We start from the raw sequence: 12480 nt of genomic DNA on the forward strand, positions 1-12480 counted from the left end.
GGCTCCCCAGGGAAGGCTCCCAGCTCCAGGGCTGGCTGAGCTCCAGCAGCGTTTGGCCAGCGCTGCCAGGCCCAGGCTGGGATTGTTGGGGTGTCCTGTGCAGGGCCAGCAGTTGGACTGGAGGATCCCCATGGCTCCCTCCCAGCTCAGCCAATTCTGTGGCTCTGGGATCCCATGAGCCTGGGGATGGGACTGCAAATGGTTGCCATGGCAACGGGCTCTGGCTCCAGGCCTGAGCTGGTGTCCATGGCAACCACCCCTGGCATGGGGTCTCCATGGAGCTGCCAAGGGACTGCCCATAGCAACAGGGGCTGTGATGGCGGCCATGGAATCAGACCATTGCTACATGGGGCTGATGATGGTTGCCTACCAAGGGTCAGATTTGTTACAGGCCCTCAGAGGGGCGCCATGGGGACATTCCAAGAGTCTCTAGGCTGTTCAAGAGCCGGAATGTCACAGGCAGAGACAGGGGCTCCACAGAGACCTCCCAGGGATTTCTGGGGATGCTGAAGAGCCGTGTTGTCAGACGCAGTCACAGCAATTCCATGGTGACATCCCAGGGGACTTTGGGCTGTAAAGGCACTGCTCTGTCACAGGCACTCCCAGGGGCTCCACGGTGACATCCCAGGAGTCCCCAGGCTGCCAAAGAGCCGGGATGTCACAGACACTCCCAGGGCTTCCTGTCATGGGCAGAGTGGGAGCTTCAGGCAAAAGCTTTATTTCTTTATTGGAGAAACTCCTGCTGAGTCATGAGGTGGAGAAATGACACCCAACATCCACCACGGATCCTCAAACCCCTCCAAGCTTCCTAGACTTTTAAATTCTTTCTAAGAGAGAAGACTGGGAGCAGCTGGATCCAGTCCCAGCCCCAGAATTTGTCAAAGGTTTATGTGTAAAGACTGGACAGGTGGAATTGAACCGTAGTGCAATTTTCCCCACAGGATTAACAATGGAATATCAGATGTATTTATACAAATGCCACTGTGACTGATTCTGGCATGATTAGACAGATTTATTTACACCACAGATTAAATAAAGAAAAAGAGTTATTTACTCCAGACTAGAGGAGCTATAACAATTATTAGATTATAGTGCTCTAGGGAGCAATTTTGATGTGAACAGGGCTTTGCTGGAGTTGTTTGAGCCCATTCCAGGCACAGCCTCCTGCTCCAGCAGGAACTGCCTTTCCTGTGCCATGCCCAGGGCAGATCCTGCTGCAGGAAAAGCCCCAGGCCAGCCCCAAGCCAGGGAAGGGCTCGGGCACAAGTGCAGAGTGCCGTGCTGGGAGCTGTGCCAGGGACAGCCTGAGGCACCAAAGGCACCTTGGCAGCAGCAGCTGCTTCCAGGCCATGGCCTGAAGGCTCCCTTGGCACCCCGGCCTGGTGGCCAGCACTGCAGAGCTGCTGCTTCAGGGCTCATTTCTGGCTGGGCTCTGAAAAGCCACTGCTGCTCCAGGAGCCTGACTGGGAAGCAATTGGCCCCAGCACCTTGGGGACAAGATAATAATGAAACAACTCTTCATGCCAGCAGAGACAAGGCAGGGGCAGAGGAAAGGGGAGAGCCAGGCCCAGGGAACATGGCTGCAGTGGTGATGGCTGTGAGGTCAGTGCCACTGCAGCAGCCTGGCTGGCCCTCAGCAGACATTCTGGCCAGGAGGGTTGTGAGGGCACCCAGCACATCAGAGAACCCACACAACAGGATTTCCATCCTTGGGGAGGGGCTTTCACTGTGTCAGGTTGCACAGAGCTCCTGCTCTGGGAGCAGTCCTGGGATGGGGCATCCATTTCTCTGGAAAAGCAGTTGCAGTTTTGTGCCGCTCTGATTGTAAAATATTTTCTCCTTCTAACAAATCTAAATCCATTCTCCTTCAGTTTAATTATATTGATCCTTGTCAATGCAAGATTTGGTAGAAAATAACTTTCACCAATGTTTCCATTTTCACAGACCATGGAGAAGACCCAAAATCTCCCAGGATGGGGTCTGGAGGCCTCATCACATAAGCAGCAGGCAGAGGCAGAGGGCCCTGGGCTGTGCAGCTGCAAGGCCCTGCCAGAGGCAACTTGTGAAGCCCTTTGGCCATGGCTGCTGGCCCTGGGCCTGAGGCCAGCAGGGGACAAGTGACCCTGGCAGCCCTGGGGCCTCATTGCCTCCTTGTCCCTGCTCAGCAGCCTGGCAGGGGCCGCCCCATGGTGCTGCCCTTGGCATTGCACATCCCCACATGCCAGTGGCCCGGGAAGAGCCCTGAGCAATGAGGGAGGGACAGCATCTGCCTTGCCAGGGGCTGGGGCTCAGCCCTTGGCCCTTGCCATTCCTGAAACACATCCAGCTTTGCTCAGCACCACAGACACCTTTCCCTTGCTTGTCCCCAGCTGCCATCAGGGCCTCCAGTCTTCTGCTCTGCCTGGAACCTGGGGACGCTTTCTCACTCGTGTCTCTCATTTCAACTGCAAGAAACTTCAGTGTTTCCATCTGACTTGGAGCTCTTGAGGAGTTTCTGGAGCACACTCTGAGGGACTGAGTGTGATGCCAAGAGCCCCAAAGGCCCGAGAGGGTGATGAAAGTGCTGGTGCTGTGTCTGTGCTGCTGTGCTGGGCCGGGCTCCTGGCCCAGAGGCAGCTCCTGGCAAGGGCAGCGCTGCAGAGAGACAGCTCTGGCCAGGAGCAGCTCCTGAGCACAGCCCAGCAGGGCTGGGGCCCTGCCAGGGCAGCTCAGGGACACAGAGAGCAGGCCCAGACAGAGCTGCCAGGGGCTCAGCACTGGCAGGGGCTGTGGGATGTGCCAGAGGGGGCTGTGTCACAGCAGCACCTCTGTGGCTGTGTCCTGGAGCCCCAGAGCAGCTGTGATGTCAGAAAGGGGCTGTGTGACAGCTCCGAGTGGGTTGTGTGAGGTCACAGATGGGGCTGGGACATCACAGAGTTTGTTGTGTGAGGTCACTGAGCAGCTACGGTATCACAGTGTGATACGGTGTCACTGTGTGACATCAGAAAGCAGGGGGTGACACTGCAGTGTAGCTGCATGACATCACAGCATGGTCTGGGTGATATCACTTAGTGGGTGGTGATATCAGAGAGAGGACTATGACACCAGAGGCTAGATAAAGAATATCACAGAGAGGGTTGTGACATCACTGAGCAGACTGTGAAGCCACATGGTTGTGATATGAAATCCAGGAGTGGGCAGTGATATCACAGAAGAGCCATGTGACATCTCAGGACAGGTTGTATGACATCACAATACTGACTGTGACATCACAGAGTGAACTATGACATCAAATGTTGCTGTGTGATATCACAGGAGGCTATGTGACATCACAAGGTGTTTTTGTGGCATATAGGAAGAGACATGACATCACAGAATGGTGGTGTGACATCCCAGAGCAGGTTGTGTGACACCACTGAGTGGGCTGTGACATCCCAGGTGGCTGTGTGACATCTCGAGGTCACTGGGGAGGTCACTCTGCCCCGACCTCCTTCACAGTTCCCCCCAGAGAAGTTCAACGCTGCCCTTGCAGCAGCCTGTCTGCACAGAAACACTTCCAGGGCTCTCTGCATTTCCCTTCCCTCACTCTTGCCTCACTCACACACCTCCCAACAACCCACTTGGTGCTTTCAGCTGCAAGGAGTTCAAAGCTTGTCTGTCCTTCAGCAGCTGCTCTAATTCTGCCTTCAGCCAACTCTGGGGTTGTGTTTATTGTAGAACTCCCTGTGTGTCTGAAACATTCCTTGTGTGGTTCTGCCTTGGGGAAGGGGAACCTCCTTGGTGGCACCTTGGGCTTGGCACACACTTGAGGAGGGTGTCTGTTTTCCATGGGGAAACTCAGCAGTTTTAGATTGCTAAAATCAAAGAAGGAAAACCCCTCTTTGCCTGAGTGCAGCCAGTTCTGTGAGCAAAGCAGGTCCCAGGAGAGTGAGGAGAGACAGGATGGGGCTGGGGAATGTGGAGCAAGGTTGTCCCCACTGGGTCAGACCTCAAGGCACAGCTTCTCTGACCTGGCCAGACCTCCTTAGGAGAGACCCTGGATCAATATCCATCACTGAATGCTGCAGTCACCTCTGCTCTAAAGAGAACAGGAATAAAAGACACCCTTTAAAATAGGAATACATATTTCCTAGAAGCTCTTTGAACTATTTCTTCATAACTGTTGTAGGAAACTTTCCTAAGAACTGCACCAGACCAGAGGGAAATCAAGGCACAGCCATGGTTTGTTAGGATTTGCTTGATCCTAATGAGCCCCGTGGTGCATTTGGAGCTGAGCCCTTGAACCTCAGAGCCTGAGAGGAGATTGCACAAACCTTTCCAGAAGTCCAAGTCAGAGGAAAAACCCAAAGTGTCTCCAAGCATTAATGGGTGCCACTGAGGTCCATCCCCAGCACAGGCTCCTCATGGACTCCTTGGAGGAGAGAACTGGAGGCCAGGATTGCACAAAAAACCTCCCAGAGACTCAGTGTGGGAAGGAAAATCCAAAGTAGCTGAAAAAGCCCTGAGTATCTCAAAGTATTGATGAGCCCCACTGAGTGTCAATGCAAAGCTCCCAAGGGACTCGTTAAAGCAGATAATTGGGGCCATGATTGCACAAACTTCTCAGAGACTCAGGGTGGGAAGGAAAAAGGAAAGTGCCTTAAGAACCTGAAGTACCTTGAAGCATTAATGAGCCCCACTGAGTGTTGTTACTGACAAAGGCTCTCAAGGGACTAATTACAGCAGATAATTGGAGGCCAGGATTGCACAAAGCTCTCAGAGACTCCAAAGCAAAAGCCAAAGTCCTTTGAAAAAGCTGCAGTCCCTGGGAGCATGAAGGAGCCCCCAGGGCCATTCCTGAGCAAGGCTCCCCGGGGACTCCTTCCAGCAGATCCCTGAGGCCACTGGCATGTGGGCTAGGGGGGTGCTGAGGGCAGGCCAAGGGGGTGACAGTGGCCAGCCTTGCTGGGGCTGTGCCAGGAGGCCCCAGGGCCTCAGGACAAGGTGTCTCCTCACAGCCCTTGCTGGCACAGCTTTGGCTGCTGTGGCCCAGGGCACCAAGCCTTGGCTTCTCTTTGTCCCCAGCTGTCATCAGTGCCTCCAGTTCTCTGCTCTGCCTGGGGCCTGGGGACACTTTCTCAGTCACCTCCCTCAGTGGGACCCATTAAAAGTGAAAGAAACTTTGGAGTTGGATTCTAACTTGGAGTTCTTGAGAGGTTTCTTCCCCTCCCTGTCAGGGACTGATGTTCAGGGCCTCAGCACAAAGCCCCAAGAGGCTCATTAAAGTCCTGCTGCTGTGTCTGTGCTGCTGAGCTGGGCCGGGCTCCTGGCACAGAGGCAGCTCCTGGAAACCAAGAAGAGCTTCAAAAGCACATTTCTCTTGCTGAGCAGCTCTTCTGCCAGCCCAGCAGGGCTGGGGCACTGCCTGCAGCCACCCTGGGCACAGCCCAGAGGCACAGAGAGCTTCAATCAGTCAGGGCTGGGAAGGTGCTGAGAAGTGCCTGGGGCAGAATCCCTGCCAGCCCTTGACACAGGAAGCCTCTGGCTGCAGGACAATGCAGCTGCAGCTCCTGGAGGCATCTCCTCAAGCTGGAACATGCCAGTGCCTACAGACTCTGTGAGTACATTCTCTGCCTGTCCCTTGTGCAGAGCAGCCAGGGGTGCCCAGGGCTGTCCTGCAGAGCAGGGTCCTGCAGCCCAGGGCGCTGTGCTGGGGCAGGGACTCTGCTGCCTGCCAGGGACAGCTCTCAGCCGGCCCGGGGAGCTGCTCCCAGCGCTGGGGAGAAGCTGTGGGGGGAAGGAGCCGCCCTGAGCAGGGCAGGGGCTGCTGCTGAGAGGGGCTGTGTGGGGCAGGGCTGCTCCCAGCTCCAGACCTGCCTGGACACAGCTCCAGAGGACACTTCCCAAAAGAAGGTGAGCCTGGGATTGATGTAAAGATCAGGAGCTTTCCTGAGACTGTGTTCAATTTCTCTCTTTAAGCAGGGTGGGAAAGTTGAGATGATAGCAAAAAGTTTTTTGCTTTTTATGCATTTTTAATATATTTTTAGATCTGTAAACTATTATCATGTAATTATAAAATTTTAATTCTTAATTAACTATTAAACTATTATTCTATAGTATAGTATAGTATAGTATAGTATAGTATACTATACTATACTATACTATACTATACTATACTATTATATTATATTATATTACATTTATATTATAATTAAGGACAACTATTATTCTTAATTAACTCTAATATGTTTCCTAACCTTACTCTTAGATTTTAGAACAATAATCTGATCTTCTAAATAGATTTCTGAAATACTGTATTGTCTTATCATCAGGGAGAGGAGCTACAAGAAGAGCATTTTGTTTTGTAACCAGAATGTGAGCAGTCATAACAAAAAGTGGGGCAAAGAAACCTTTGGACCTACTCCAATGGGTTGACTCAGGGGTGTGTAACTGGGGCAGCTGAATCTCCTATTGAATGTTTCTGTTAAATATCCTAATTAATCAACCTTAATAAATTGCTGAAATAAGGGGCCAGGTGTGCCCCATCCCCACTGGGACACCTGGAAGCTTCTAATAAAGGTCTGGTTTTTACTTTACTGTTCTAACACTGTTGCAAAGGTTTGGGGTTTTTTTCTCTTTTGATTATAGACAACAAAGGGGATGAGAGAAGCAGAAGAGGAATTGTAATCCCAGAATCACAGAACATTTTGAGTTGAAAGGAACACACCAGGAACAGCAAAGTAATGTTTGAACATTTACAGAGATGCCAGAATTGTAAGTTTGGGTGCTCAGTCTCTCTGCTGAGAGCCTCCTAAACAGGCTAAATGCACTGCTCTGATATTGTCATTGGTATCTGGGGCTCTCAGGGAGGCTCTGGCATCTGCAGCAGCTGAGTCAGGCCCTGCCCTTGGGATTGCTGCCAGGCAGGTGTGTCCATGGGAATGGGGTGTCCCAGCTTCCCTGTGACCTGTGGGGCTGTGGGCAAAGCAGTCCATGGCAAAGGGGAATGAGCTGAGCCCCCTCCCTGAGATCCCATCATGGGCACACCTGGGGATCTCCTTGCTGTGTCCTTCCAAGCTCTGAGCTGCCCTTCTGGCTGCAAATCTGTGCCAGAGCCTCTCAGAGTTCCCTGAATGTCCCACGGGGAAGGGCAGAGATGCCACAGCTGAGGAAATGCTGTTGGCTCTGCCAAGGGAGCCGTAAGTGTCCTTGGCAGAGGGGGGTGCTGAGACCTTGCCCAGAGACCTTTAGAGAGGGTGAGACATTCAGGGATCCCTCTGCTCTGGGCAGGGCCTGGTTTATGCCAGGGTGACACAGGAGTGTGACTGTGCTCTGATTCCAGCCAAAGGTGCAAACCCAGGGCAGTTGGGAACAAGCCCATCCAGCCCCTCACCTTCCCTAAGCCACAGGGAATCCTTTGCCTCTCACATCTCTCAGTGGGAAATTCTGAGTGCAGCAGAAATGCTGGGGATTTCTGACCTCAGAGAACCAGGAATGATCTCTGGGCAGTAAAACAATTCCTAAAACCAACTCCTGCTATACTTTAGAAGTGTGTGTGCAGATGGCAACAAGCCCTTCTGCATTAGGAGTGATTCTTCTGACAAATCCTGAATTTCCAGCCTTGTCCCTCTCCTGCATGGCCACAAACCCAGGGCAGCAGGGCAGGGATGGCTCCTGGAGAGCTCCAGGCACAGGCCTGGCTGCTCCTGGCACACTCAGACAGCACAGCTGGAGCACAGGCAGGGACCTGGGTGAAGTTTTCACAGAGCAGGAACAAAGGTGGGTGAGTCCCAGCCTCTCCTGATTTGTCACTACTACTTTTCTTCATGAACAGGTCTCCACGCTCAACCACAGCAAATGTCCAACAGCAGCTCCATCAGCCACTTCCTCCTGCTGGCATTGGCAGACACGCGGCAGCTGCAGCTCCTGCACTTCTGCCTCTTCCTGGGCATCTCCCTGGCTGCCCTCCTGGGCAACGGCCTCATCATCAGCGCCGTAGCCTGCAGCCACCACCTGCACAGCCCCATGTTCTTCTTCCTGCTCAACCTGGCCCTCACTGACCTGGGCTCCATCTGCACCACTGTGCCCAAAGCCATGCACAATTCCCTCTGGGACACCAGGCACATCTCCTACACAGGATGTGTTGCACAAGTATTTTTTTTGGTTTTCTGTGCTGCAACAGAGTATTTCCTCCTGACCATCATGTGCTACGACCGCTACGTGTCCATCTGCAAACCCCTGCACTACGGGACCCTCCTGGGCAGCAGAGCTTGTGCCCACATGGCAACAGCTGCCTGGGCCAGTGCCTTTCTCTATTCACTGCTGCACACGGCCAATACATTTTCCCTGCCCCTGTGCCATGGCAATGCCCTGGGCCAGTTCTTCTGTGAAATCCCTCAGATCCTCAAGCTCTCCTGCTCCAATTCCTACACTAGAGAACTTGGGCTCATTGCTGTTAGTGCATGTTTAGCACTTGGCTGTTTTGTGTTCATTGTTTTCTCCTATGTGCAGATCTTCAGGGCTGTGCTGAGGATCCCCTCTGAGCAGGGACAAAGGCACAAAGCCTTTTCCACCTGCCTCCCTCACCTGGCTGTGGTCTCCCTGTTTATCAGCACTCTCCTGTTTGCTCACCTGAAGCCCCCCTCCATCTCCTCCCCATCCCTGGATCTGGCAGTGTCAGTTCTGTACTCGGTGGTGCCTCCAGCCCTGAACCCCCTCATCTACAGCCTGAGGAACCAGGAGCTCAAGGCTGCAGTGTGGAGAATGATCACTGGATCATTTCAGGAACATTAAACTGCTGGCCAATTCCTGCAAATAACTTGTAATAAAACTTATCTTTGATACTTCTTGGTGGTTTCATTTAGGAGGTTCATTTACTTAGTTTTGTGTTTTAAAATTGTCTTCAATAAAATGTCATTGTTTTGTGCCATTTCTCATTTTGTTTCTCTCCACCTTGCCTGAGGCCACAGACTGTGACAATGAGGGGCTGTGCTCTTGGTGGCTTTCAATGAACTAAAGAATCTCCCAGCAAAGTTTTCTCCAGAGATGCCCCTTTTGTTCCCTTCTCTGCAGCTGCAGCAGCAGTGTCTGTGTGCAGAGCTGGGGGCAGATCAGTGCTGGCACAGCAGCTGTGCCCAGGAGCAGCAGCACTTGGTGTTGCCAGTGCTGCTCCCGTGCCACTGCCCCGCTGCCCTCCTGGCCCTGGTGTTGCTGCAGGGCCTGAGTGCTCTCGGGGCTGGGCACAGCCCTGGGGGTGGCAGTGCCGGGGCTGCAGCAGGGACAGGCCATGGGCACTGCTGGGGCAGCGCTGACGCCTCAGGGCAGGGCCTGGGGGCTCCAGGCTCCTTGCCCAGGCTCTCTCAAGAACACACCCAGGCCAAAGCTCAGCACAGAAAACCCCCGTGAGCAGCCCCAGGTTGGCCGTGGGCAGGCTGGGGGCAAACAGCATGGCTGGGGCTCTGCAAGGTCCCTGGGGGAGATGGGAAGGAGCAGCAGAGCAGGGGCTGATCCATCCCCACTGCGCTGGACACCCCAGGGCAGCGTCCCAGAGCGTCCTCATGGAGCTGCCAACAACATCCCCCCTGTGCAGCCCTGGCCTCTCCCCCAGCTCAGAGAGGTGCTGCATCCTTGCAGGCACAGGCACGGCAGCACTGGCTCAGGAGCCCCTGTTTGCACTGCCCAGAGCAGGTGTCAGCACCCCCATGGTGCTGCTGTGGGGAGATGAACCTGAGGGAGCACAAATGCCATCAGCCCCTGGGGCCAGGAAGGGCTGGGGGACGGGAGGGAAACCACTCAGGTTTGTCGTGGCCTCTGAAGTCACACAGAAAGTTTGTTCCCATGAGCTGTGAGTTTCCTGTGCCACTGCAGACGTTGTTGCTCAGGACCAGGAAATCCCAACCCTCTGAATCACACCTGGGATAGGGATTAGTGGAACTGCTGGAATGACAAGGACTGGAATGCTGGTGGAAAAGCCTGCACTAATTTAATTAACCCAATTTCCTGATGGAAAATAATACAGGAATTTCCTTTCTGGAATTGGAAAAGCAAGGAAACGTTTTTTTAGGAGGTGTCATAGGCACTCCCAGACTGGGGGTCTCCCTAACCCATCCTTTCTGGATTGAGGAATGGAAGTTCCTGGGATGAGCCAGGATTAACAAACCTCTCCCTCAGGTGTGTGTTCCAGGATTTTCCCAGGTTTTCCCAGCTCAGGTGAGTCATGTGCAGCATTCCAAAGGGATGGAGCTGTTAAGTGGGAAATCTATGATTTTCCCAGATGTTTTCCCATTTTCTCCCAGCCCAGGTGAGTCATGTGCAGCATTCCAAAAGGATTTGTTAAAACCAGGAAGGATTTTGTTCCCCGTGGGTATAAAACTGTCTCCAAAACCCTCCCAGAAAGGCCAAATCCTGATTTTAGCAGCTTTTTCCACCTCCACTGGGTGAACCAAAACTGCTGGGTGTGGTGTCACCCACTGGCTGGTCCTTGGGGAAATCTTCTCCTCACTCCCCGGATGGTCCTAGGAGGGTCCCGGTGTCCCCTTGGATAGCTCTTGCTAAAACGTGAGGGGGTTTCCTCAGGGAAGTGACAGACCCGAGAGCGACTTGCTTTCTGCAGCTGGTGCTGCAGGAGACGCTTCTCCAGGGAACCAGGGAACCAGGGAACCGCTGGCAGAGCTCCCTGTTGGGCCCCACCTGTCGCGGCGAGCGGAGGTGGTCAGGGTGCCGCGACCTTCCCAGGGAAGCGTCTCCTGTGGCACTTCCCCTGGGCGCACAGGCACGCTTGCCTTGCCCCCGTGATTCAGCTGCGAGCCCTTCAAAGGGCTTTTGGAATGGCCACTGTTCCTCGGGTGGTGCCGAAGAAAAGAGACGGGAGGCACCGTGTGGGGTTCCAAGGAGGTCTTTATTCTTCTCTCCTGAAGGGTCCCAGAGACAACAACTGGCCCAGGCTCAGTGAGAGCAGGGATTATATGGGAAAAGCAGGGGGTGGGGTGGAGCAGCAGGGACAATGGTCTGAGGAGTCAGGGGTGGAACAAGGGGGAAGGGCCAACAGAGTAAAAATAATATGCATACAGGGGGAAAGACATGTTGGGAACCACTTAACGTGTGGCTGTAAAAATGACAGCTCCCCATCGAGGCCTTTAGCCTCTGGGGGAGAGCGGTCACTGAAAGCCTCCTATGGGCTTTTCCTCCAGGGGAGAGTGGCTACAGCATTGGCTGCTTCCTCGGCCCCCACAGTTCCCAGTATCTAGTTAACATCGCACAGTTCTTGGCATCATTCGGGCCCAACAAAGGGTTTACAATAGGAAACAACTGGTCCACTGTACCCTGTAAGGCTCCACTAGCAATTTCTCCCTGCACATGTGCTCTGACCATCTTCATCACCAACTCCTTATCTGTTTTTCCTTAGCGCTGTCATCATGAAATCACCTCAGTCTGGGTCTCGGTTCTTGACTATTAACTCCAATCTTTTTGCCACTTTGCTAGGGTTTTCTCTATAATTATGAACTTCTTCCTGCCAGTTATTCAGGTCACCAGTAGAAAAGGGGATCTTCACCCACACAGCTTCTCCTGTGGGACCCACTGCTTGCCTTAAGGGGGTGACTAAAGGCAAAGCTTTCTTGGTTTTATTCCTTGTACATGTTGTCACTGGCATCCCCACACTTGTCCCCTCACCAGGATTATTCACCTCATTTTCACTTCCATTTAATTGAGGGAGAGGACTGGTTGCTTGACGGGGAAGGTAGAGCTGGCCTGGAATAACTCGGCTGTGAGTCTTGGACATCTATAACAGTGTCTTCCTCGTGCTTTTTTGCCAGTTTCAAACATCTCTGCCCTAAACTACATGCTGAACAACATCTCTTTATTTTCCACCTGTTATCTCTTTCCAAAGGAAGGACCAAAGTCTCCTGGGGGTCTAAATCAAAGCCATATTCTTTGTGCCACTCAGGTTTATTCTTCAGGGTAAAAAAATGTGTCTGCACATATCACTTGGTCTCATTTGTCTTCTTTTCTTAAAAATAACATCAACTGTAACAGTGGATGATCATTTAAAGTTCCATTAAGCAGTCCATTTTCACCACTTTCTAATTTTTACCAAGCCTACCGTTGGTTACAGTATTTAATCAGATCACTTTGCTTCAAAAAATGACCCTCTGGGATTCCTCCCAAGTCTTTCTAATGTGCTAAAATACATTCTAGTGGACACTTCGTGCCTTGGCCCAGATGTTCCTTGTCTGTGTCACACCTGTGAATTTAGAATGGCCACCAGCCGGGACATGTCCCAAGGAGGCCGTGCCAGATTCTGTGACGGGCCCCGTGCCCTTCCTGCTGCGGCTGCGTCAGCAGCCCTGGGGGCTCCTTCTGCTGCCCTGAGCCTGCAGAGCAGGGCAGCGTTTGCTGATGGTTTGAGGCGTTCCTAAAGATCCTGTTGGGCTGTCTAAGACACTTAGACAAGGGCAAGGGATTCCTTCCAACCTGGGCCACTTTGGGGGGGATGGGGGCAGCCCAAGGGCAGGTGGCAGTGTG

At 53.0% G+C, this 12480-nt stretch overlaps 2 protein-coding genes across 3 annotated transcripts in view; both read left to right on the plus strand.

Moving 5' to 3' along the window:
* The window catches only part of LOC147646604 (uncharacterized), a 518783-nt gene that overhangs the window by 425504 nt on the left and 80799 nt on the right, over positions 1 to 12480 (plus strand). The window lies entirely within an intron of this gene.
* LOC147646617 (olfactory receptor 14J1-like) lies at positions 6498 to 9014 on the plus strand. 2 transcript variants are annotated; one of them, XM_086873178.1, is made up of 3 exons: positions 6498 to 6537; positions 6607 to 6732; positions 7793 to 9014. In XM_086873178.1, exons 2-3 carry the CDS (start codon positions 6702 to 6704, stop codon positions 8749 to 8751), a joined length of 990 nt encoding a protein of 329 aa, XP_086729304.1. In that variant the 5' UTR covers positions 6498 to 6537; positions 6607 to 6701; the 3' UTR covers positions 8752 to 9014. The 2 variants fall into 2 exon arrangements, with proteins under 2 accessions (XP_086729304.1, XP_086729303.1); XM_086873177.1 differs by having other exon boundaries at positions 6498 to 6732.

Source organism: Cyanistes caeruleus, unplaced genomic scaffold (assembly GCF_971803275.1).
Source record: "Cyanistes caeruleus unplaced genomic scaffold, bCyaCae1.hap1.1 HAP1_SCAFFOLD_89, whole genome shotgun sequence".
In the NCBI taxonomy this organism is placed as follows: domain Eukaryota; kingdom Metazoa; phylum Chordata; class Aves; order Passeriformes; family Paridae; genus Cyanistes; species Cyanistes caeruleus.

Coding starts and splice junctions, on each gene's coding strand:
- LOC147646617 (XM_086873177.1), top strand. CDS start 6,702: ATGTTTGAACATTTACAGAGATGCCAGAATT. Junction 6,733..7,792: donor TTTACAGAGATGCCAGAATT/GTAAGTTTGGGT, acceptor CTTCATGAACAG/GTCTCCACGCTCAACCACAG.